Source organism: Macadamia integrifolia, chromosome 1 (genome assembly GCF_013358625.1).
Source record: "Macadamia integrifolia cultivar HAES 741 chromosome 1, SCU_Mint_v3, whole genome shotgun sequence".
Taxonomy (NCBI): domain Eukaryota; kingdom Viridiplantae; phylum Streptophyta; class Magnoliopsida; order Proteales; family Proteaceae; genus Macadamia; species Macadamia integrifolia.
The window spans coordinates 19,893,731-19,921,490 of record NC_056557.1 but is presented as its reverse complement, the minus strand read 5'-3'; the positions used below and the strand labels follow the sequence as shown (position 1 = coordinate 19,921,490).

The 27,760-nt window shown below is 38.8% G+C and overlaps 1 protein-coding gene across 1 annotated transcript; it reads left to right on the top strand.

The window, feature by feature from the left end:
• Nucleotides 1–945: 945 nt before the first annotated feature.
• Nucleotides 946–27,760, top strand: LOC122081263 (protein disulfide isomerase-like 5-4). The gene is made up of 15 exons (XM_042648300.1): nt 946–1,263; nt 2,440–2,530; nt 2,853–2,947; nt 5,447–5,504; nt 7,274–7,455; nt 7,594–7,651; nt 17,806–17,846; nt 17,974–18,048; nt 20,316–20,372; nt 21,411–21,477; nt 21,634–21,780; nt 22,476–22,700; nt 27,103–27,267; nt 27,345–27,422; nt 27,494–27,760. Exons 1-15 carry the CDS (start codon nt 1,223–1,225, stop codon nt 27,569–27,571), a joined length of 1,458 nt encoding a protein of 485 aa, XP_042504234.1. The 5' UTR covers nt 946–1,222; the 3' UTR covers nt 27,572–27,760.

Below are 27,760 nucleotides of genomic sequence, written 5' to 3'. Positions count from 1 at the left end.
GTTCTCTATTAATATGTGACTCTGTTATTGTTTCAAGATCGTCGGATAAATGTCAGTTTCTTCTTTTCCTATTGTTTTCTTCAACGAAGAACATGAGATCGAGTTAGGTAATGTTGAGATCCATCCTTCTTTAGGTTTCAAGAAACTGCAATCGGTGATTTGTGAGATGATCGGAATCTCTCCTCATCAGATCTCATCCGATTGTTTGAAAAAATGGCTTCTCCAAAGAAAATACTCCGATGGGATCCTGGGACTAAACCACCACAATACGGATTGGTTTGGCCGTATTTCAATCAACTTTGGCGAGGCATCTCTGCCGATGCCCAAATTGCCGTTGCTACCGCCTACTCAACCTTCCAATCGACCATGAAAGTGTTCGGCCATTGCCAGAGAGGAGGGGATTTCAGTGATTGTGCAGGCCCTCTTCGATTTCTCCATGAAGGTTCAGACAGGGAGAATGAGAATCCGAAGGTGAAGCTCTGCTGCTTTTCACGATTTGGGGATGAAGACGATGGAGGTTCTTTTTCCGGCGCCAACATGGCTTGATATCCAAGGCGGGCCGCAGGCGGCTGATAATGAAGAAGAAGAAGTGTTTTACTCAAAAGGACTAAAGTGTCATTTCACAGCATCATTTAACAGACGCTAACGGCAGGGGGTCCGAGTCTAATTTGGTGAAAGAGAGGGGGTGTCCCTCTAATATTGGCATTATCTAGGGGGTGGCGTTGTAAATTACCCAAAAATGTTTCCTATCCATTTATGTGTGTATCTTTAACGTATCTTAGTGTATCTCCGATACGATATGATACTTTCCGATACGTATCTTAATTTTGACCGACCGATACGACGACCGATACCGATACTTTAATCCTCGGTAATACCCCTGAAAGCTGGAAGTGCTCTTCTAAGCATTGTGATTGGAGCTCTCCACATGGAAAACGGTCCGGAACGGAAGATCTCAGACAATCCTCACACATTAATGCAAGTTGCTTCAGACGCGGACTTTCAAAATCCAAATAAAAGGAAAACCGATTCGTGATTTCGAGAATCGTGATATGAGGAGCGCATCTGATATTGCTTTTTTTGGTACTATTGATGAGGCGAAACTATAACGGAGAATCGCCATTTTTTGCTTTCTTCCACCTTGAAGAGTGAAGATTTCGCCCTCAGTGTTCAGTTTTTGAAGGATTTGATCTCCGTTGCTGCATCTTCTGTGTCTGCAACCATGTTTTCTACTAATAAGATCAAATCTGTCGATTTTTACAGGTTAGATTGATCTTATTTTGTTTTCATTTCCTGTGATGTGAAGATTCAGGTTTAGTCCTCAGTTCTCATTTCTTGTCTGATAAAATTTCGATGCTTATCGTTGAGAATGACTATGTTTCTAGTAGTTTGTTCTTAGATCTGTTAAAATTAAAGAAACGAAATCTGAACTGGTTTAGATTCGTGAGATTTACTTGTTATTTTATGTTTTCAATTACGTTGAAATGTCTGTTATTTCTGGACTTCTGCGAGGATGGAATTTCCGTTACATTTGGAGGAGCGTTTGAGTTTTGGCTTTTTGAGTTGTTGATGTTTTATTCATTTAAGAAATTAATTAAAATGTTTTACTGTAGTTTCTGAGCTTCAATACGCGTAATCCTTCACATGGTCATCTATTTAAAAAACATTCATTCCAAAATAGTTCAATCTGCGGGAATGGCTAGCCATCCTTAACAAGGGAACGCCACATTTTTGTATTTCTATAGTTACATGAGCTATTGTTGTATATGTTTTGGATTTTCGCAGTTTACTTGGTCTTGCACCTCACAACTCATGTTTAAAACTTTGATGGGAAATTAGTTATGGAGAATGTGATGCTTGCACACTCTAAGAAGGGTACAATTCTTTTTATAAAAGACGTAATGGTTGTATCAGTCTCGTGTTCACGCTTCTTATTGTGTGCTCCTTATGGTGACTGTTCTCATGGAATGGTGGCTGAAAGCATTCAAGTTGTACTTTAGGTTCCAGCTAATCGGTTATTCTGACTGGGATGCCAAGTCAGCTGGGGAACCATATTGAACACCTCAAGATTTTATGCCTCTCTCTGCCCATACTTTGTAGTAGGAGGAGGTGCCTTTTGAGACTTGGGGTTGATCATGTATATCAGAACATACAAATGAGCTATGCAAGAATTTGCATATCCTTATCCCTGTGGATAAACCGTTGGTTCTTGTTTTCTGGAGTCCCAATAATTCCATTTACGGTCTCCTAGTGGATTAGTTGTACTGGTTTATTTCTTAAAAGCCAATGCCACTGGTCTGTGTTCTCTATCAATCAACTGTTTGATTGGATGTGCTATCAAGAGTTTACCTAAATGTCATTTGAGTTTGATTGTTGGTTAGGCAAGCTCTTGTATGATCACAAAGGTCCTGTTTGGTACTTACCAACTTCCCTGTACAGGAAAATTCCCAGAGATTTGACTGAGGCATCACTATCAGGTGCAGGATTATCCATAATAGCAGCGTTGGTGATGATGTTTTTGTTTGGAATGGTGGGTTCACTAGTACCTTTTTTGAAGCTTCAGAGGTTGATCATAATTTATTATAATTATGATTCTTCTGCTTTCGTATTTAATCACATTATATGTTGATTATTATGTTGTTTGTGTTGGAAATTATCATTCTTTTGGTTAGCATTTTTCTCTCTTTATCTCTTCATCGTTTCCTATGTTTATTTGTCATTGCATTTCATCATCACCTTCCACTTGTTACACTATGTCATCTATGGTCATTCAACTGTTGTTATTTCTCTTCTCAATTCATCGAGTAATTTTAGGTGTCAAGAATGATCATTTTTCTGTTTTAATATTTCAGGAACTGAATGATTATTTGAAGGTGAGCACATCTACATCTATTGTTGTTGATAAGAGTTCAGATGGGGAATTCTTACGCATTGAATTCAATCTCAGGTATATCTGTCTTTTATAAAAATTTAAATATAGATTCTGGATATCATTTGTACTAATTCGGTACTTTCCCAGCATTCAACTTTGAGGTGTCTTTATTGATAAGTAATTGCTTTGTTATTATGCGTCTTTGATGTGTCTTGCAAGTTTTATTTTTACATTTTATTGCTTTCTATTCAACATATGTACCTCTATTATTGCTGTTTATAGTTATCATGCAACCCACCAGGCTTTTGACTGGGGGGGTTGGGTGGTTAACTCAGTCAATCATTCAATTAACTTTATCCTACATTCTTTTTTGGGATAAGTTTTACCCTTTTGTTGTTTTGGTGTAAATCTTAGTAAAATTTGATTTCCTACCAAGTAAAAGTGTTTAAATTCATTTTTCATTGATAAAAGTGTCTCATTTCAGCACCTCCCTATTTATTGTTTCCTGTACCCTTGACACAGATGCTTAGACTTGCCGAACTAGATTTCTGACATGGATGCTGTTGAAACATGATAAGCTTGGTTCCCTTTACCTAAAAAATGATGTGATTGTTTCCCTGTATTTAAAAAATGGTGTGATTGAAAAGTTTCTGTATGGGTTAGCTAGTCAAGTTTCTTCTTTGTGAAATAACGATGTTGGTATTGAACCTAGAAAGAAATCAGAGTTGTCATGGTGTCTAGGCGATCCAAGGAATTTGTGAGGGCCTGGACGCAAGGTGACACGAACAAGGCGACCAAAAGGACCAAGACACCTGGACGGCAAGACATTGCCTTGGTGCTGCCTTGACAACTATGAAAGAAATAGTTATAGGATGGCAAAAACTTTGGATTTAAATGGAACAGGGTAGGGCATTCACTAAGCAGTGTTTGGATGGCTAAAATTCTAACAGATTAATGGAATTTAGGGATTTAAGGTACTGATCAGTTGAGAAAGAGGGATATGATGGATTAAGTTGTAAAGAAATTTGTATAAGAGAACTGGCATTATAGATGAGAAGGATTTATGGGGTTTGGGTTGAAAAAAACTCCTCTCTTGTGTTCTTTCTAATCATGAACTGGCTTTCTGTAAACAGACTAGGCAAGTTTACCAAATCAATGATTTAACTGTGCTATTTCAGTAAAAATTTGTATATTTTAGTAGAATCTTTGAGTCAGTAGGTGGATCAATTAGCAATGGAGGGTCTGTTCCTTTTCTGGTGGTTTCAACAATTTAATGTTGGACTAAGATGGTCACTGAGAGGGGGGTGAGTCAGTGAGCCCAAAAGTCGGACTCAACTCGTTTGCTTCCCAACTCACTTGTTGATGTCACGGACACTCAGTCCTCACAATCACAAATTCAGTCCCCACTGATGTTCAGTGACACATTGCTAGCAATCCCTCAACCAAGGCCACGCACACAAATACTGTCCAGCTGTCCTCAGTTAATCACACATATACACAATCGTGTGTCACTCCTAGCCTCTCAACCACAGACATGCATACAATTCTGTGGCAAGGTCTAGCCAGTGTGCACACCCATCTTGTAGACGATACACTCCAAAAGTCCAAATACAATATGCAATACACAACAAGCATCCACTATAGAAGATTTAATGTGGTTCAGCACAAGGTTCATTTCAGTGGTTTCAGAACCATCGAAATACCAAAAATTTGGCGAGATCTTGGCGAGGTGGGTGTTTTATTTATTTATTTTTTTGACTCGGTTGCCTGTTTCGGTGTTCAAATAGCCATATTATGATCTGAAACTTTGTGGGGAGCTTGTTTTAAGGTTAATAAATATGCTTAAAACTTAAATTTGCGAAAATATTAGCACATGACAATGTTTTAGAGTCGCACCCTTGTTTAGCAGCAACTGTCGAACTGTTCTGGAGATTTTATGAAATATTACTAGAACAAGTTATAGTATGATAGTAAAACAAGTAAATAATGCATCTAAGCCATGATCAAAACATATTTCAACATTAATTAACTGTAAATATTTCCTATTCTGACTCTCACTCAGTCCACCCATATCCAGAAATCGGTAATTCATGTTGAATCAATTTTCCCTCGGAGGCAGAAGGATTTATAAATCCAGTAGTTTTACACCCATAATCCACTTGGAAAATAGAATATTGGACGTGACACATAATAAATATGAGGAACATAGTTGTTGGGGTATCTCTATTGTTTGAATAGTGAACTTATGCTATGGAACCTACTTCTTGTCATTATTGTAATGTGAATGGTAGAATGGCTGTTCTCTCCAAAACCCCCTCAAATTTTGGTAAATTTTAATTTCCTGCAAGATTTGTTGAAGCTTCTTGAACTTTTTATTGGTTAGAGAATTGGACTTTCTAGAATGTTTCTTGTAGTGTAATCATGTGCCTGACTTTCTCTCACCTTTACTTGAGCCATCAAGTTGAAAGATTTAGTTTATTTATGATGAACTAGTATCACCAGTTAATTTTTAAATTTAATTATTGTCTTTTTCTGTAGTCTTACCTTTTCTCAAAATTCTTTTTCTTTCTATAGTTTTCCAGCTCTCTCATGCGAATTTGCTTCGGTTGACGTGAGTGACGTGTTGGGAACTGTAAGTCTAGTCAGTTGACATAGTTCCAGTTTGGTCAGTGCATTCATTTTGCTTCTGGGAGTTATTATCTCATCCTCCAAGGGGTATTTGTTTTATTTTGAACAAACAGTTTGTTCAATTTGCATTATTAAGAAACCCAAACTGTCTAAAATTTATTTGTTTGATTTTCTTTTAGGCATTGAGGGTTTAATGATCTGGCGCTATGAATTTATGCAAACCCCACCCTTCCTGATCCTCAGTCATGCCAAATCTATCTGGGTAGCCTTACGACGTTAACACAAAAATGAAAAGAGTAACCATGCCGATGGCACACAAAGGGAAAAACTATATCCTTCCTCTACTCTGCAACCAAATGTGTCCTGCAAAGCACTTCAGAATAATAATAATTTTATTTTTCCACCAAAGATCGCTTTGGCTTTCTTTTTTTTGGTAATGACTTTGGCTCTCTTTGTATCATTTATGTTTTTGTTTATGGCATATCTAAAAAAAGAAAAAAAAAAATATTATAATGAAAACATTTTTTATCAAAAATGAAAACTGTTTGGTAACCATTAGATATAATAGCCTATAGAATGAGAAATCATTTGGTAACTACCTAGGCGTAAATAGTTTTTATAAGGATAGGAGAAATGGAAGAAATTCTGCCAGAATTGCAGTGGTTGTTGCTGGACCAAGGTTTGGTAACTTCAGCTTCTTTGACGCTGCACTCTTGGTCACTGGAAGAGTCAGCACCTGTGTCTTCCAACTCACTTCAATGGGGCTTCAACTCGAGCTTCTGCAACCCAAAACTGAAGAGGACGGAGTAGATGAACTACTACATAGACCTGCCTCTGTATCTGAAACCTCGAGTCCCTCCTGAGTCCTGACAAATTGCCTCTCCCCAATTTTCTCAATTGCACTCAATCCCCTATACTTCAAACCGAAATCCTGTGAGTGATTCATCAGCAAAGACCTAATGTTTTCGCTGCATCATTAGAGCTTGACATGAAACTGTGCAAAATTCAATGTTGCAACCATTGGAAATAAGGCATAGACCGTAACACCATCTACCACACCAAAAGCAGCTGGATGTAAATAGTTTTCCCCATCTGGATGTCGTAGATAAGGCAGGGGCAGGGGCAGGGGCAGGGGCAGGGGCAGGGGCAGGGTGCTGGTGCAATGAATGGGTTCCAGCAGGGGCAGCTGGTGGACAGGGCATTGCAGGGATGGTGGTGGCAGGTAGGTGGGTTAGGGGCTATGGGACATGATGGGGGTGGAGGGAAAGGAGTGGATATGTTGAAATGGGGTTGCAAGGACCCGGGTTGGGGGGGGGGTGTTGCCTATCTAATAACAACAGAAAATGACTATTTTACCTCTCAATTTTGGGACTTATGAGCACATGCTCATTAAAGTGTTCGCATAAATGACCAAAAAAGATTTTTGGCCATTATAGATAAATGAGTCTTGATCCTATTATGGTTTTTGTATTATTCTAATTTATTTTAAATAGAAATACTGTCCATAAATGATACCAAAGAGAGCCGTCATTGCTAAATTTTTGTGGTAATACCACCTATTGTGAATCTGTGATTAAAGTCAAATCTTGTTATATCCCTTTTGTGACACAAACATTTTTATCCCTTTATTTCCTTTTGCTTTTAGAGTTACGTACTCTTGTTCATTTTATTGTTTTTAATATCTCAATCATTCCAAGAATAGAAAATAAAAATTTAAAGTAATTATGTAATACTTTCTGATTAGTAACTGAATCTAAGTGCTCTCATTTGCAGAACAGGTTAAATATAACAAAAACTATCCGTAAATTTTCAATAGATGCTTTTTTAAATCCAACTGGCTCCGAGTTTCACCCAGGACCACTTCCAGTCATTAAGCATGGAGATGAAATTGATGACGGAAATGTTGAAGGCTCTTTTTCACTCTCTTCTGATAACTTTGACCGATATGCACACCAGTAAGAGGGTCAACTCTGAATTTTTTATCTCTTATCACAGTGGTTCAATGCCTTCTATTTTCCGAACTGAATTTTTTTGTATTATCCATTTTTTTATATTGCTGGGAATTTGAGTTGCCATGCACTTGTCTTTTGCAGGTTCCCAATTATGGTTGTTAATTTTTATGCTCCTTGGTGCTACTGGAGTAACCGGCTGGTATCATTTCCATCTCATTCTTCCTCTTCTTCACCCCCTTCTGATTCTACTTGCATTCCATATTGAGGAAAGTCAGTAGACTCAGTACATGTGTTTGCTTTAATCTTTAGAGCTTAGGCTGATTAGCAACTAGTTTCTCTTTTTCATGAACTGGGATTTGCACATTCTAATAGTGTTATTTTTTATCTTTTAGTGAGGACTTCTAATATGTTATTGGTTGAATGAGAATGGATAGTAAAGGCCTTTAGCATTCTGCCATTGGTTATCTTTTTCTTTTCTTTTTGCTCCGCATTGAACTTCTCATTCCAATGGAGGTCTGTGCGGAATTGTAACATGCTAACATTTGTCTCCCCTATTTCTGGAAGCAATTTTTTGCCTACTGTTTGTCAGTTTTTCCTCAGAAATGCTGAAGGTAGTTATCATCTATTTTATTACCCCTTTGCTTAGGCTATTTGGAGGGATATTCTGAGAGCTGCTGGCATTTGCCAGGTTCCAGCAGATGATATTCTTCCTTTTCAGATTTTTGGGTGCTCAGGTGCTGCAGAACAGGGGCAAGAAACTCTGGATACTAGTACCTCTAGGGGCTGGGCCATTATTTGGAGAATATAGCAGGACAATAATGTCATTATATCAAAACCATCCTAACGCAATCTGAAAATCCAGACTTGGATCTCAGATGCGCCCAATCATCAATTGTGTGATTAGATCTGAGATGAAAGGAAGTAACTGTGTTGTTAATGGAAGAAATCAGATTGATGGAAGGAGAGGGAAGAGTGATGAGATCGAAATTCTTGGGAGGAAGAATAAAGAAGAAGAGATCAGAAGAGGAGAAAAGAAGGAATCAGATTTGGGATACCAATCAAAGTTCACGGTATCGGGTTTCGACCCCTGGGGAGACCGAAATTTCTGTTGAAACCTGGGAAATTTCGAGGATACTGGGGAATTTTTCCCAGTAGGGTGGAAACTTAGGTTTTGACCCTCAAACAGTGTTTTTTTTGCCTGATTTTTTGTGTACACCATATTTTAAACATTTCTAACACATTCACATCATTAGTTTCATAAAAAAAAAAAAGTCTTAGTTGTGTGGTGAACCAAAGGTTCAATAATCATTACGCTGACTTGTTCACTTGAATTCGGAAACTATACTACTTAATGACATAGTCTACACTATATATAGTCTACAATCTACATCAAAATATGAGACATAATCCAAATGATCCAAAATAAATAAAAATATTACATCATCAACAGTTATCTATCAACACTCAACAGTAGTGACTCAATTCCAAGTAGAGTGTTTAGGCGGTTCCATCCCACGAGCTGCATACCATTGCAGATGTCGTAGCCGCTCCTCTGAATGCATCACATATGCATCCCATGACATGTTTTGGACCCAATTGTCTTGGTAGTCTCTCATTGCCCCTCTATAAGATTCATCTTCAACATCAGCTAGGTATCCCAACCTAGGGAATGGGTTAGTCACAGTCATAGGTTGTGGGTATGGCACAGAAGGTTGGGATGGATACCCAAATATACTGTCAACAAAAGATGACCCACCACCTGTAGATCCCTCCTGTTCGAATGAGGAAGAAGATTCACCATAGTGTCCATAATCACTACCACATCCAAATGAACCGATGCTCTCGAAGGATGGTCCACTGGCATATAAATCATATCTCGGATACCCATAATGCGATGCAGCTGATTCGGCGCTCTCAAAGCCACTATCGCCATGGTGTACTGGACTAGGGCTTGAGTCAATGAATTCTAGTGCATGCCAATGCCTAGATCCTCTACCCTGTCCCAAACTCATGGATTCCATTGTTGCAAACAAGCTAGATATATCCATGCTTTGGCCCATCCCATCTGCCTCATCTTGAGGCCCGAACCTTTTGCGTGGTCCTCTACTATAGCCTCTCTGTTGTCGGGAACCATGATGTTCATCCTGCATGGCATGTGTGAACTCAGTCTCCCCTGTGAATCTGATTGGCGATGGCTGTAGAACCGTGTCACTTTGCATCATATCATCTTCATCTCGCATGACATCTGATCTATCACCGTCATCATACCCACCATCCCCATCACCATCGTCGTCGTCATCACCACCTTTTGTCTGGTCAGGGGACTCTGTGGAATCCGATGAAGGGGATTGATACTCTTCTTTAATTCCAGCACCAGGGTGGGACTCAAATGGAAGTGGTGACTTTGCGTGAATTCTCCCATCTTCTGACATATATTCTTCCACATCAACACCCATTCCTGAAGCAATTTGACTGCTAGGCAGACCACCAGGCTCATCTAAAAGTGGCTCACCTTGATCTCTAGCCCACTCATAAAGGGGATCTTTATCATCGTCATCCATTTGGAAGATATCGGCAAGCTCGATTGGGGTAGTATCATTCTCTATGCTAAGGCGTATGTGCTCTTCTTTTAATCTCATATTATAGTGCACATAGACCAAGTCTGACAATCGTGCAACACCCAATCTGTTCCGTCTCTTGGAGTGTATGAGGTTGAAAGTACTCCAATTGTGCTCACACCCAGTGGCGGAACATATCTGAGATAAAACTTTAATTGCTACTTTGGACAAGTTGGGTGAGTCTCTTCCATATTGCACCCACCATTCAGCTGCATAAAACACTGAGAAACTATTAGGTGGGTTTCTATAATGGTGTGTAGCTGAATATGAAAGAAAAGAATAAAGTCATTGGACCAACCAGCAGCAGTGCTATCTCGACCTACAATAGCCGTTGCGCGGCCAAAACTCCTAGTTCCATCCCTAAAGGCTTTCCATCTATACGTCTGTACTAATGTTAGCAACTTAATGTTCACATCCTAGGTTAATAATTGCATCAATTAATAACTTCAACACTCACCTCCGTGTTGATGATATTTTGTGCGATTGGGTTTGACTCAATCTTCTCCACCATGGTTTGAATTGCATCTGTGAGATCAGTTCTCAAGCCAAGCCTATGCTTGTATTGATACTTGGGGTTTAGGTAATAAGCTGAAAATATATAAGGTGAATATTGGGTAAGCAAAAGTATATGTCAATATTAACAATTTCAAATATGGTGAATAAAGTGAAACTAACCAGCCTTATGTAGAGGATGCGTGAGCTGCCTCTCCCAGCGGTCCTTGATTATGGCAAGGACCTTCTTGTTACCCTTTTGGTACACCGCTTCCACCTCCATCTTCATCATTGCAATGGCTGCCCATATGATTGGTAAGGTGAGTTTCTTCTGTGAGTCAACTAACTTCAAGATGCTCACAATCGGATCTAATATCTTCACCACTTTCTTGAGATCATTCTAGAATTTTTCACCAGAATTTTCAATAGTTGCCTGGGCTGCTTTTCCTCCCTGAGAGTTAGATCCATCTCAATTAAACCACTCCTCAGAAGCAAACATGGATCTCAATCCGGACTTCTTCGTCTCAAAGCTCTTCAAGGCGATGTGGTTCGTCGCGAACCTTATCAACCCTAGCCTCACCAAGTCCCCACCAGATTTTGTCCTTAACAAGTTAATGGGGGGCTGGTGGGCCCCGAAAGTTCCAAACTAGGATGGATGTGGGCCCACTTAGGAACTTAAACACTTGGGACTAAGATCAGGTGGAAAAACAGTAAATATATTGGTGTTTAGAATCGAGTGGCAATCTGTAAATAGATTGAAAGTTAAAACCATGAGAGAAGGGAACACAATGGGAAGGTTATGTATAAGGTAGGAGGGATAAACTTGGTACTGAAAACAAAATAAGGATAAAGTTGAATTAACCTAAAGGAGGGGTATTTTTGGGAATACACAATTAAGAGTATCTAAAGACCCCCGCACATTAGGTTGTCTTCAAGCTCACGACAGCCATGGAAAGTCACGTTTTGAACACCAAGAAGAACTTGAACAGCAGCACTTGGAATCTGCCTCAAAAGAGTCGTAATCTCCAGATTTGTGGTAGCCTAGGCCTCCTGGGTTGACCCTACTAGCATAGCTCAAAGGAATCAGGCAAGATTAGGATTACAAGTCTGGACTTTAGGGGCAGCGGTAGTTGCAGGTTCAGTTCTATTGCAGGTGTTATTCCACATCACAGGAAGGCTTTTGGACTGGGGTTCGAGAGTTTACCTTGCCATGTAGGAGTGTCCTGCCCAAGGTCTCAGACAAAGAGGGTTGAGACTGAGGGAGATTGGACAAATCTCTCTCAGATCTGCTGGTTTGGTAATGGCAGAAATTAACACAAGGAGGAGAAGAAGAAGTAAAGAGAAAGAAAGAGAGAGTCGTAGGGAAGAAGAAGAAAGGGGGGGGGGTTTGTCTCGCTGGACAAGGAGGGAATAAGAGAGAGAAGGGAGAGAAGGGGGAAGGGAAAATATCTCACAAAGAAGGAAGGGGGGGGGGGAAGATAGCACGCAGGCTCAAATCCAACTCAATTCATTCTTCAATAATTCTCCCATGACTTGGGTTACATGCCTAACTTATAATAAACTAAAATTAAAACTTCCTAATTAAAGTGAAAGATTAAAATAAAATTCAAATCTCCTAAAATCTAGACTCACAGAATAAGGACTCAAATTGGAAACTACTTTTCTGGAAACTACCTAAAATAAAAGATGGCAAATAAATTAAGATCCTAGAATATTATAATATCCTTGGACCCAAATCAGTAACTTTGATCCCAAATTGGATCTGGTCCTTGGTCTGGGTTCTGGAGCGGGTTTGGGTTGACCCATCGTAGCGTTGCTACATCACAAGTTCAGAGCAAACCCATGGTTGTACACATTATGTGGTCATCTGCCTCACTTTTTCTACCACACTTTTTGAAATTTTCAAACTTCCCTCGTCTTTTAACATGAGATCTATACAATGGACTGCACAGGGAGTCCAAAATAGAGGGTACCGCCGATTGTTCATTAGCTTTTCCCTAGCTTTCTTGAAGTTGCTCCCATTATCAGTGATAATCCGTATCACATTCTTGACCCCAACATCTTTTACCACCTATTTCAAGAGGTTGTAGATGTATGTTGCATATTTCTTCTCACTGGATGCATCAACTGACTTTAGGAAGATTGTCCTTCCATCACAATTCACCATGAAATTGATGATGGATCATCTAGTGGGTCCAGTCCATCCATCACACATCACGATCACACCATAATTTTCTCACATTGGCTTCAAATCCTCAATGTAATCTACCAACTCTTTCTTCTGCTTTGGCAAATATACATTGTACATCTCATAAGCTGTTGGCCCCTTCACACCTGGCCCAACGCTACTAATCTCATCTAGCATGTTTTGGTAATGTGACCCTGTGGTCACATTGGCTGGAATGTTATAATAGAAAGCCCACTTGGAGAAAGCCATTCCCACGCCTCCATAACGTTGGTCCACACTTGTTTCAATTTTAACTGCCTCGAGTCCTGCCTTCGTTACAGTGCAGGATCAAATTGAAGGACCTCAACATTATGGTTACGAGGTGGTGGTGGGGGTGGGCCTTGGTACCTCACACTTTGGGACCTCCTCAATGGAACATCTAGCTCTCTATGTCTCAACCTCCTCCTCCTCTTTGAATCAGTGTCTTCTTCAACTGCTCAAGATGAGCCATCTCCCCGAGCCCTCTGTACCCATCTTTCCTTACCAATATCAAGCTGGGCTCTGCTCCCTACAAAAGTCCTCAATTTTTCAGCCTCTTGTGCCATTTGTACATCATCCAAGTCAGGTTCTTCACTGTCATAATCTTGTTCCCACAACTCTGGCAATGACTCAAGACAAACATCATGGTATTCATCCCTAACTGCCCTCTTCTCCTTCCTCTTCTGCAACCCTCCTTTTAAACGCTCCAACATGCTTCTCTTGATCTCATTGGATACATTAGGGCAGCCCAACACATTCCTATTCCCACCAGCAAGATGCCACTTTAATCTTGTGGCCCCACCAGACATGATTTTTTTCTGGCAATAATTACATTGTGACTTCCTCTTATCAGCTGATAGAGGTCTCCCATGCAGCCATGCAATGTCCCCACCTCTATCAGTCATTATGCAACACTTAAAATCTTCCTACAAACATTGTTCCAACAAAAAAGAGACCAATTATAAACATATATGCATCCATAATGACTCATAAAAACAATTAATGATAATTGCAAATTCCCAACTAAGCATTATATTTTTTCCCTATTTAAAAATATTCTTAAAAGTTATTTTAAAAATAATTCTTTAATTAATAAATAATAAGTAATTAAGAAACATCACATTAGTTTACAATCATGATTGTAAATGCATTTAATAATTTTCTTGAATTTTCTAACGATAATAGACAATTTTTCGTAATTATTTATAATTTTTAAATAATTTCATAATATATTTAATGAATTAAAAAAAAAAAAACTGAAACCATAAACTTGTAGATCGGCCGATGATGTTCAACATATATTAAATTGAACACCAAAGATCAACTACTATCCCATTTTTTTTCAAAAAAAAGTATGTAAATATGCATTTTTAAAAACAGAAAATAAAAAAAGCATTAACATGCAAAAAAATATTCGGCCACCGTGAATTTGTAGATCGGGTCCAACCTACCCTATTTATTAGATTATTATATAAAAAATGCTTTTTGGGGAAGTTGGGACTTACCTTTTTGGTTCAAGATGAGCCTCTTGTGTAAATGAAGCACTAATCATCCTTAGATTCAAGTTTGGTAGGCAAAAATTGCAAATCTCCACTGTTTCCCCAAGTTTCCCACACTCGGGAGAAAAAAATGAACAAGGGAGTGTCAAATTCTGTTGAAACCAGTGGGTGGTTTCTGTTTGAAATAACATAAATAGGACTTGGTTCACTCAAAGGGTCGAACCAGGTGGTTTAGGTCGAAACATGTCGAAACTGGTCGATACTGTTGGGAAAAACAAGTCTGTTTTCCACTGCCTGTGTGCAAACAATAGAGATACAAGTAACAACAATGTGCAAAGAACCAATAATATAGATGAAATCGATCAAGCCACACCACAATAGAAGACACCAATTTTTAACGTGGAAAACCCTCTCAATGAGAAAGGTAAAAACCACGGGACCTAGTCCAGCAAACTTCTACTATGTAAAATAATGCGGTTGCACAATTCTCTCTAGATGTACTAGAGGCTACCAACAAACATCAAGAGTAATACTCTACTCCTGGCTAACAAAGTATCTCATCAAATAACAAGGTAGAATCATATGAACAAAAAACACTCTCACCTCAACTGGTAATGGCAAATACAGAAAGAATTGTCACCTTCCCTGCTTCCTTGGACACGAAGAACACTGCCATACCGCTATCGATCTCCTCGCAGAAGGCTCACCTTCTAGTTTCGCAAACTAGAATGAAGGAGAAGGAACAGAGAGCAAAAACTGAACCTCTACTATCTCGTTTTCTTTTTCTTCTTAGAGAAGGAAGATGAGGGATTGAAACAGAGAGCGAGAGCAAGCGAGAGACCGAGAGAGGAGAGTGAGAGATAAGGCCGAGAGAGAGGGAGAGAGAGAAGGAGAGTTACTTGTTCCCCACTTCTCCTTCTCTTGTCTTCTTCTCATTTTTTTTTTTTTAAGGACAGCTGGTCCTCTTGACTTGTGAGGAGGGCCCAACAGATACCTGGTCGAAACAGGTGATTTTTAAAAGTCACCTGAGGTTTCGTTTTGACCCCTGGCGATACCTGCGAAACATGCGAAATTTTGCGTGTTTCGCTCGAGTTCTCGAACCATGATACCAATCCCTTATGCATTGCTCAACAACACCGAAACTCTTAGAAAAAAATTCATATTCTTTACTCAAATTATCTCTAATTGATGGGGGATGTACTTCTAAAATTCTTAGTTTGACTCATTAGAGGACTCCAATCACTCTAATACACTCAATAAAGTAAATAAACTCAAAATAAAACTTTATCTAGCTATTAAGTACCCTAATCTATCTCAAACACTCAATTGATAATCCCGTGTTAACTTTATCCCTATTTTATGAGCTTATAAATTAGGCCCAAAACATCAATAAACTCAAAAATAAGAAGCCCATCTCTATAGAACCCAACCATGGGCCAAAATAAAGTCTTCACTGCATCACATCTTGTGCTAGCATGCTTGTAGTCCTATCCATTATAATATGTTCCCCACCCCCCGTCCCCCAACCCCCCCCACACCCCCCCCCCCCAAAAAAAAATGTGATGAAAAGGGGAGGGGGAGATTAGCTCAAATAGTTTTTTGCTATAACCACCAAGACAACGAATACATACACAAATAAAAACATTTCATCTCTTTTTTAATACTAATATAAATAATTTTAAAATTATTAAAGAAAAAAAACTGTATAACCCCTTTGGTGCTTAAACTTTTTCATATTAGCGATTTCTTGAGTTTGACACCTCATGTCCTGTGACACCCAAGAATACGATAAGTACCGGACCCGCTTGGGAGAGCGGTGAGGTGTCCCCACCAAGAATACAACAAGTATTACGGGGTTTGGGAGATCGGTGAAGGTGTACAAATTTTAGTCCCACATCGCCTATGGAGATATTATTGGGCTAATTAATAAGCTATAGCTTCCTTAACATGACATAATGCGTTTTAAAGCCTTGAGGCTCATAGGCCAAATAGGACAATATTGTGCTAGGTTAATGGGGTTGGGGTATTACAAATGGTATCAGAGTAGACCCCGACAACGTGTGTGGTCACAGCGGGGACGCTGTGCTGAAAGGGGGGAAGTTGTGACACCGAAGAATACGAAAAGTACCAGACCCGCTTGGGAGATCGGTGAGGTGTCCCCACCAAGAATATGACAAGTACCAGGGGGTTTGGAAGATCGGTGAGGGTGTTCAAACTTTAGTCCCACATTGCCTAGGGAGAGATTACTAGGCTAGTTAATAACCTCTAGCCTCCTTAACATGGTATAATGCATTTTAAAGCTTTGAGGCCCATAGGCCAAAGAGGACAATATTGTACAAGGTTAATGGGGCCGGGGTGTTACATGTCCACCTCCTATAACTGTACCTATGTAACATGGTTCCTCCTTTAGCTTTTATATATGTCTTTATTGATGCATAACAACCAAGGATTAAAGTATCGGTATTGGTCGCCGTATCGGTCGGCCAAAATTAAGATACGTATCGGAGAGTATCGTATCGTATCGTATCGGAGATACACTAAGATACGCTAAAGATACACACATAAATGGATAGGAAACATTTTTTTAAACACTTTTGCATAAAGAATTTGTTAAAAAAAGCTATTGATAACATGTATTATGCATAAACACTAAATTGAGGGTATCGTACTAAGAATTCAAGGTTTGTAGTTGTCCCATAAATATAAAATCCTTGTTCCCAACCTTGATTTCCACTTTAGTTAGAGAGAAATATGGCTGACAGTAACTTTGGAACAAAAACCCCTCAAAAAATCGTGTGTTTTCTGAAAAATTACCCATTTTGGCCATTATATGACCGATACTCACCGATACGTATCAATACTCACCGATATGTACCGATATATATCGATACTCACCGATACGTATCGATACTCACCGATACGTACTGATATATATATATCGATACTCACTGATACGTGCCAATATATACCGATACGTACCGATCGATACATATCGATACTCACCGATACGTACCAATACATACCGAAACGTATATTTTACCTCAATTTTATAATTTTCATAGTCGTATCGAGGCATATCGTATCGTATCGATGTGTATTGGTGGTGTATTGATGCATATCGGTATGTATTGTAGAATATATATCGATACGAAAGGATTTTAAAAATTTCATGTATCGTATCGATGTGTATCGTATCGGTCGGCTAAATTTAAGATACGTATCGGAGGGTATCGTATCGGTATCGGAGATACTTAAAACCATGATAACAACATTATTTATATTTCAGTACAAAAATGACACAAGTGCACATTTTCAGGTGGTCTGTTTAATAAGTACACTTAAAAAATATTGAGTTAGCCTATTTCTTTCTTCCTTTTTAAAAATAATCTTAACATGCTTAGTAATGCATTTTATAGTACTTGATGCCTTGATGGATGTTCATCTAGAGATTGATATTATGGTAAATGCTTTTTTATTTATTTTGAGTTATTTTTTTCCTTTATTCTACTTATGCTTCACTTCTGGTAATTTGTTTCAGAAACCTTCTTGGGAGAAGGCAGCTACAATAATAAGAGAAAGGTATGTGGTAACATATCTTCTTGTTCCCTTTTTTGAAGAATACACTTTCATCTTCTTATTCTGAAGATGATTCGTTCATTATTCTGGAGGTTTTATTTTCAAGAATCTCATACACTTCAATTTTCAGATATGATCCTGAAATGGATGGGCGTATTATCATGGGAAAGGTTGATTGCACTCAAGCCAGTGACTTGTGTCGGAGGTATTCTCCAGATTAGCACTGAATCATCTCTAAGTTGATTCTTTTGGGTTTCTACAGAAATATATAAATATAATTATGTATAATTTAATTTTTGTTTGTTTGGGGATCAATAAGAAAGATCAGGATCTTCCACAAACTCTCTCATATGATAGGTCTCATATGGCAGTCTTTTTTTGCCCTTTTTGGACAAATTGGTCAGCTATATGAATCCCGTTTTTCCATTTAGTGTTCAGAATTCATGCTACAGGGTTTGGATTGGGGTTTTTGTGATGCTGGCTACCATCCTGACTAACCGCTGACTAAACAACCCTCCTCCTTTACCTTGGCTTGGGTCTGGCAATACAAAAGCACTGGTGGAGTTTATTAGTAGGACCATAGTTGTCAAGGCAACAAGGCAAACAAGGTGGAAGGGTGCCTAAGCTCTTAAGCACCAAGGCGTCTAGGCACCAAGGCGCCCAAGGGTTATTTTTTATGTTCTCTCTTTTCCTAACCTTATTTAGTGTGCTAAATATACTTGTATCATAAAAAATAAATATTAAGCCGCATCAAGTCATCAAAAATCAACATTTAGAAAAATGTTCTTGTTCTCTAATAAGTTTGACTAGTCAAATGATTTTATATTTTATATAAGACTTTGTTTTAGGTAGATCACAATACTAGTTTTCCAACAAATCTAACATTACTTAAATTTAATCGTAATGACAAAGTTGTGTTCTGGTCAAACTTATTTTATAGTGCGTGAATGCTGTTAAATCACCTAAATGAAAATAATATTATAGATATGAAAACAAAAGATTATTTCACCGCACTTTTGGTTTTTAGCAATGTTTTACCATGGTAAGATTTATGAAATTTTCAGAATTAAGAAAAACCTTTAGGAGCTGAAAATCGCCCCAACAACAAAAAATCCAATTTTTGTTCTTGGATTGGGGAGTTGACTTTTTATCTTTTTGGAATTAGATTTTTAAAACTATTTTTATTAGATTGAAATAGTGGGTATTTGTTTATTTATGAATAATATCTTAAGTAAAATGTTTACTTAAATGATATTTGACATAAATAAATATTGCGCCTTGTAGTAAGACAACAATGCACTAAGGCGACAGTCGCCCGGACGCCTAGGCCTTGACAGCTATGAGTAGGACCGCTCAAAAATTTGCAGTCAGCCTCACTGCCTGCATTTTCACGAACCCCAGACTGTACAGTTGCCTTGGGCAAAGGTTTGGGGTTTGATGCAACAGGCCAAAAGTATTGACCTTTAATATTTCCATCAATTCCGTACAGCTCTAGCAGTCTAGCTATAGTTTCTGGCTGGTGCAGTGTTGACTATTTTTAGGACAAAACTCTGCTTCTGACAATTTTGGCTTTAGCACAATTCAAGATTTTCTCTAGTAAGTGATGAAGCTGGTGGATTCCAATCACAATAACATGATTCAACGATCGCTTGAGATAAAATTCCAGATATTTGGAAATTTAAGGAGAATTTTGAAGACATAGCCAATCATCAAGCTAAAATTGAGAAATCAGAAATTGATTTGAGCAGAAACCACCAAATAAGAAAACAAGAGCCAAAGTGCCAAACAGCTGGAATTAAAGCCTAAACAGTTTATAGAAAGTAATAATCTTTCATATAAACTCAAACAAGCTAAAGCTCAACACAAACTACTCTCAAGATGAAATGTGCGCTCAAGCTCCAATTATTAAGTTTCAATCACTAAATAGATGGATAACTGGTGGCATGCTGACTCGGACACACCCCCAACCCCACCCCCCCAAAAAAAAAAAAAAAAAAAAAAGTGGGGGGAGGGAGGGGGAGGGGGAACTCCTAGTCTTAGATGAAATAGTGAGTTTGGACATTCATTGGTGTTCTTTCATCATAAATGTTCACTACCACTCGCTTCTTTTGGTGATCACTTTCATTGGTATGTGACTCTGTGATAGGTGGGTTGCCATTGCTTTTATATTTTATGTGGTTAGAACCTGTGATCAATATCTCTTGTTAGATGCTTCTTTGGACTTGGGGGGGGGGCGTTTCTAGACAGGTGTGACTTTCCTCCTTTAGTTTCTTTCCTTGTTTTGGTTTTGTAAATTGCAATATCTGCTAAACCGAAGCAAATCCTTTATTATTGCATGTTTATGGAAAGTAGAGTTGTTTAGAATGGAGAATTCTTTCATGATAAAGATTTATGTTCTAATTTTCCAAAATGTGGTTGCTGCAACATATTTCCACTTTTAGAAGTTAAAATGGGTTTTGTGATGATGTGCAGGAATCATATCCAGGGGTACCCGTCTATTCGAATTTTTCGCAAGGGAAGTGATTTAAGGTGAGAGGCACACATTTTATTTATTTATTGTTTATCATGAGCTTTAGATACTTTTTTTTTTTTGGTAGGAGAGCTTTATATACATTGAAACCTTAATATTGTAGAACTTATTTTTGGTTGGGCTTCTCAAACCATGTCCAATTGATTGCCCAAAGGTTGGTCTGGGAGAGAATATATATATACACACACACACACCACAGAGGTCCCTGCTGAAAAAAATATGATTCATGGTTTTGCTTGTGGTATGGTTCTTGCAGTGAGAGTTTGAATATAAAAAACTAATTGATTAAGTTACTAAATGTCTTGTTGTGGATACCCTCCCCAACCCCCACCCCCAATTAAAGAAGGGCCAGATCCAATACCATCACAGGCTTCCTGATGATGATGCATTTATACACTCTCTACCCTCCTTATTGTTTTTTTAGACTTTTTCTTGTTTCTTTTTGCAGCTGATGGTCCCTATGCTTTCAACTCTCTCTATCTCTCTCTCTCCTTACTAGCTTTCCCCCCCATCCAAAAAAAAAAAAAAAAGAGAAAAAGAGAAAGGAAATTGAACATGATGATGTATCACATATTCACATCTATAGATTCCCTGGAGGGGGGGTGTAACGAGGATTTTTTTTTCTCTAGTCTAACAAAGCGTGCATTCATATTTCATAAAACAAAAGCACTTGCTTGTATCTGATACCAGGTACCGCCTAAGGATATCAGACACGGTAACAGGGTGCTCATGAGCATTTTTTGATGGGACAACATGTTCAAGGGTGCTTGTCCAATCCTATAAGCTGGTTTCATGAAGCCAAAAAATTTCTGGCATATGCTTATGGATGTTTTATTTGATTTTTAATCTAATTTTTTGTTTCCATTCTAATTTCGTAGTATTTTTCCTAGCATTCACATTGTCACTGGTAGAATCATCATGGTGAATCTAGTATTAGCGTCACTATTCTACATTTAATATGCCGTTATGGAATTAATATGCCAGGATGCTATTAAGTGTACTTTTGTCTTTAAAACTATTTTTTTTTCCTGACACAGGCAAGATCATGCACGCCACGATCATGAATCTTATTATGGAGATCGGGATACAGAGAGCCTTGTTGCGGTATTCATTATAAAAAAACACTTGAATTAGAAGCACTCTGTCTCAAGTTTGATATTGTTGTCGGAATCAAAATTTAGGACTGAATATTCTTAATATCATGGTCTGTTATTAAGGATTGGATTCATGGATTGGTCTCTAATCCAAACTCTCTTACAGGCAATGGAATCATTGGTTTCACCTGTAGCATTGGAGTCCCATAAGCATGCATTGGAAGATAAGTCTGACAATAAAACAGACAACACAAAGAGGCCTGCACCATTGACGGGGGGATGTAGAATTGAAGGTTTTGTGCGTGTTAAGAAGGTAGAACTACTAACCAGGTGTGAGTGTCAATGAATGTTCTTCTGGGTATTAACTTGAAACTTTTGGGAGCATAACTAAACCTCTGTCTGATTGCAAGGAAAGGAAAATGAAGGGCATTGAATTTAATTTTAAAATGTAGATGGAAACTCATGTAATCATGTTTGTGTAACTAACTTAAAATCTTACCAAATGTGGTACCTTTCAAGTGAATTCTTTATTTTCCTGTTCAATTCCAACTGATTTGATTGAAATGAGAAGCAAAATTTAATTAATTTTTTTTTTTTTTTTTTTGATAAAAAAAAAATTTAATGAGTAGATGTAGGAAGTTTTTGAGTTAGTAATACAGTTGGTATTTGGTAATCATTAAAAAAAATTTCCATTTCCATTTTTGTTTTTGTTTTAATTTCTTTTCCCTTCTCTTTACTTCCAACCAGATAGAGCCTAAGATGTTTTCCCTCTCAAGAAAATAATTTTCTACTTTCTTTGTTATCTTTCTTTTTCCTATGTATCTTTGTACCTTTGCATTGTGGTGGATTTTTATAAGATAGATTCATGATTTATTCATTCTAAATTCCAATTTACCAGTACTTCTGGTGTACTAGTTAAAAGTCAAGACAGACATACTTAAGACGGGTGGAATTTATATCTCACAAAATTATAAGCATATGATATTGATCAGCCTTTGTATTGTGAAGGTTCCAGGCAACATTGTAGTCTCAGCTCGTTCGGGAGCTCACTCTTTTGATCCTTCTCAAATGAACATGTCACATGTTATCTCTCATTTTTCATTTGGTAATAAGATATCCCCAAAGGTGCTCAAAGAAGTGAAACGGGTGACACCTTATCTTGGTGGAAGCATTGATCGGTTGAATGGCCGGTCATACTTTAGTCGCCATGGTGATGCACATGCTAATGTTACTGTAAGTTCTAAAACTTCCTCAAATCTGTGTCTGTATCATGTTTCTTTTACTTTAGAATTATTTATTTTACAGCCACTGCCTTGTCAGTTAATGGCATTGGAGCACTGCACTAAAGTGATATGCAATATCTCAAGGGACTGTTGCAATGTTGAGTTTCTAGAGTAATATACTATGTACCAAACTCAAACGGGCCTACCATGCCTGCAGGATTTCTAGTTTAGGTTTTCGTAGTTTTATGCGTTTTCTTGATATAAAAAGATATGAAACTGGTGAGGCCTCTGTTAAATGTTAATCCATGATTTCTGGGGACTGATTGATATGTGCTGTTAAATTATAGGAAGGTGTCAAACCGTGTCTGGATAGGACACTGAATTGTAGTTGATATATTGATATTAAATCTGCATCTATCACTGCCATACATGGAGAGGATGGGTGGAACCTGCCATTTGAATTTGACGCATCTTACATAGCTTTTCCTGGGTTCCAACCCACTTTTAAGTAGTCTATTACCTCATAATCTCTGCATCTGTCATGTAGATGACATAGAAAGGGAAGATTACATCTTCCTAACCAGAAAATACAAAAGTGATATGAGATAGCTCCATTGATGACCAGAACTAGTTTATTAGCAGATGCTCTCGTACTGTTATTGGAACTCTTATCTTCATGATTTTCTTTGAGTGCTCTTTTGTTTTTAAGTCAAAAAGGCTTATGATCCATATTTTCTGCCAAATGTTCTGTTGTTTTTATTGATTAATTGAAGATTTTTCTGGTAATGGTTATTAGTACCATGATGACATGGAACCAGGATGAATACAACTTCCAGTCCTTTGCATATCTAGTCGTGCATAATCTTGTCCGTGGTTATTCTGCTCTCGCTGATAGAAGCCTATTTTTTGGAAGGCTCTATTGTTCCTTTCTAGATACAAGAGGCCAAGAAATGAGGGGGTGAGGTGAGCCAGAAGCTTTAGTCCCACATCGGCTGGAGAGGGAGATACTGAGCTATTGATAAAGGGTGGCCTCCTTAACATGGCATGACATGTTTTAAAGCCGTGAGGGGACAATAGCATGCCGATTAAGGGGCCGATCTGTTACAGTGGTATTAGAGTGACCACTCGACCCTGGTGGTTGGGCCGAGCATGGTGGGGACGTTGTGCCTTGTAGAAGGGGTAAGGCAATAGCCAAGAAACGACCCAGTGAGGCAAAAAGGCCAAGAAATGAGGCAGTGAGGTGAGCTAAGAACCTTTAGTCCCACTTCGGCTAGAGAGGGAGATATTGGGCTACTGATAAAGGGTGCTTCCTTGGCATGCCGCTTTTTAAAGTTGTGAGGGGGAAACCCCAAAGTGGACATTATCATGCTGATTAAGGGCCAGTTTGTTACAATGGTATTAGAGCGGCCTCTTGACCCTAGTGGTGGGTCGAACACAACAGGAATGTGGTGTCCCGTAGAGGGGGTAAGGCAATAGCCAAGAACCTTTAGTCCCACATCGACTAGAGAGTGAGATACTGGGCTATTGATAAAGAATAGCTTCCTTAACATGGCATGATGCATTTTAAAGTCGTGAGGGGGAAATCAAAAGTGGACAATATCATGCCAATCAAGGGGCCGATTCGTTCAATGGTATCAGAGTGACCCCTCGACCCTAGTGCCGAGCACAGTGGGTATGTTGTGTGACTCCCATAGAGGGGGTAAGATAGCCAAGAAATGACCCAGTGAGGAAAAAAGGCCAAGAAACGAGGTGGTGAGGTGAGCCAAGAACCTTTAGTCCCATATCGGCTAAAGAGGGAGATCCTGGGCTATTGATAAAAGGTCCATAACATGGCATGATGCATATAAATCCTTGAGGTGGAAACCCCAAAGTAGACAATTTCATGCCGATTAAGGGGCCGGTTCATTAAAATGGTACTAGAGCAACCCCTCGACCCCAGTGGTGGGGTTGAACATAGCGGGGATGCTGTGTCTTGTAGAGGGGGTGAGCCAATAGCCAACAAACGAACTAGTGGGGCAAAAATGGCTAAGAAACGAGGTGGTGAGGTGAGCCAAAAGCTTTCTTAACATAGTATGATGTGTTTTAAAGCCGTAAGGGAAAACCTCAAAGTAGATAGTATCATGCCAATCAAGGGGCCAGTTCGTTACACCCACAGAGACTATCAAAGTTCATTACTGAACTTCCACAGCCACTCAGATAATAAGGACTATTGAGAGTTTCAACTCTTCCAAATCCCAGACCTCCTTTGTCTTTGCTGTACACAATTCTTCCACTGCACAAAGTGGAACTTCTGATTTCAAACTGCAAACCCAATCATACCAAAGAAAATTTCTTTGGATTTATGCAACTATATTAGCCACGGATACCAGCACCGTAAGAAGTGAGATGGATCGGAAAGCTGGCTGGGTCAGAGTTAATAAGAGTAATCTTAGTTGTATATACCTTTCCAAACAGCTAACCTTTTCTCCATTCTTTTGATTAATGCCTCCCTCACACTTCTTTTGACATTTAGTGCCCAGAGGAACCAAATGACAGCTCATTTACTTGCACTGCAAAATTCTAGCCAACTGGTTCATGATAGAAACCTTGCCAACAGCCACTGGCAGACTGACTGGAATTTATTTTCAAGCCAGATACAGCTTCAAAACATCTGAGCATACAAAGAGCCAAAGTGTCAGTTGTGAACTGAGTATGAAAATGGGAGGATTCGTGTTAGTATCTAGAAATACTTCAAATAGATTATTAGCCTTCTCATGTAGCTGGTATCATTTTATTCAAAGCCTTTGCCAGCCACCAAAAGAAGATCGAGATAGAGAGTTCCTTGGCAAAGCCCTCCAATGAAAGAAGTTTCTGGAAGGCTGTCCACAGTGACATAAGAACCACCTAAGTTTGGACCAAGTCCCACACTTCACAATTCAGGCAGAATTTAATTCTGGCCAGGACCAAGTCCCAGATCGTATGGTCTTAAGCCTTTTCAATTTCAATAGGTATTTGAACCCTTTTTTTGAGACTAACGCATGTAGGACGCTTTGGTTTGGATGATCTATATTGGTACGTCAGATAGACAGCCGATACCTTATTATAGTCTGTTGTAATAAGCTTGTGGCTGATCTATAGTGATGCATCAGGTAGACAGCCGGTACCTTTTTATAGTCTGCCATAATAAGCCTGTGGCTGATCTATAGTGGTGCGTCAGGTAGACAACTAGCACTTTATTATAATCAGCCATAACCAGTCAATCTTTTTGCATGGATCTTTGCGTTCATCCTTGCTCGAAACCTCCATGTAGCCGACCCCATTAAGTTGGGGTAATTGCCATAAGGCTTTGCTTCTTTTTGTTGTTGTTGTTGAGAGTGTCCATAACCATTATAGAACTAGAACCGGGTCATGTCGTAATTACAAACAAACACTTGTATTTGAGTGTCTGAGACTGAGTGCCTAGAACCATTAAGGAACTAGAACTGGAGCCGGACCATTCCGTTATTAAACGGTACCGGATCCCAGTTTGGGACCATTTAGTATACCCGACAGATTTAGGATTACACCCTTGGGACCAAAACCGGTTAGCAACCATCTTGATTACTTATAATTGTCCCAGATACTCAAAACCATCCCATTTGACACCCTTAACTACATCTACTTTCCAGTCTCTAATAGCTTGCTGAACACTCTTTTGGATTATACATGGAACTCTGACAGCTAACATGATTCATGAACTCTCTCTCAAGGGGGTTTGGGTTGTGGGATATGAGATCATGGGAATGGAAGCCCATCATCTGGCTACATCATCTGGCTACTCAGCTATGGTCGATCAATTAGCTCATTTTGTAGCCCATTGAGCATGTATCAGGGAAACAGTAGCGGATCGGTCGAATTGACCGGGACAGGTCCTGATTCCGGCTGATTTGAACGGGGTTTTCAGGCTGATTCTAGGGTGTTTAGGCCGATTTGACTGATTCCTGGCCGAATCTGTTTCCTGAACCATGCTATTGAGTGACCCGCTTGTACTGGCCCACAATGGTGAACATGGGCCGCAGAGCAGCTTTTCTTCAGGCATCTGTTTTCAATTTTGTTCCCCGTGTCAAAATTTCAGTAATTTATGTTTTATAGCTTGCGGTTGTAGGTCACTAATTTGATTGAATGATTGGGCCACTATTGTTCCTACCCTCAATTTGTCATTATTTAATATGCTAATGTTTTACAACTTTTTTACAGTGTTTTAATCAATTATGCTTATTTAGAAACTAAAGAAATTATCCACACCAGTCTGTGAGGTTGCTATATAAAATTCTGAGTGACTTGTGGGTGTGGTTTATTAACTGGTTGATTACTTCCTTTGACATGTCAATTATGGAATAACCATAATATGAACGTCATATATATCTACAATGTTCTCAAACTTGCATATGCAGATCGAGCATTATCTTCAAGTAGTAAAGACGGAGGTAATAACAAGAAGACCTTCTGGGGGGGAACATAAATTGGTCGAGGAGTATGAATACACAGCACACAGTAGTTTGGCACAGTATATACACATTCCTGTTGCGAAATTCCATTTTGAGCTATCTCCAATGCAGGTTTGTGTCCACAGGTGGTGTTTTCCGTACTTTCCACGTTCCTGCCTGTTTCTAATCCTGTTTTCTTGTGAAACCAGGTCTTAGTTACAGAAAACCCAAAGTCATTTTCACACTTCATAACAAACGTTTGTGCTATTATTGGAGGAGTCTTCACGGTTGGTGTCTTCTGCTATGTTCTATTTTTTCTATATTTATACGTTTTTTGATTAGTTATTCTGGGTTTCAGGTTGCTGGGATATTGGATTCAATACTACACAATGCAATCAGAGCTGCGAGAAAAGTTGAATTAGGCAAAAATTTTTGATGGGTCAGATTTTTCTGTTGGTATTGTAAGAAACCCTCTAGTCCTCCCTCTCCTTTCGTAGGTCTGTGCTTCTCTTGAGGAAATAGAGTTCCCCCTTATGTAAACGAATGAATTATGAGAAATGCAATTGTAAGCCTATGCTGCTGTTGCTAATATAGAGAATGATACAAAGGAAGATTTTCAGTTAAA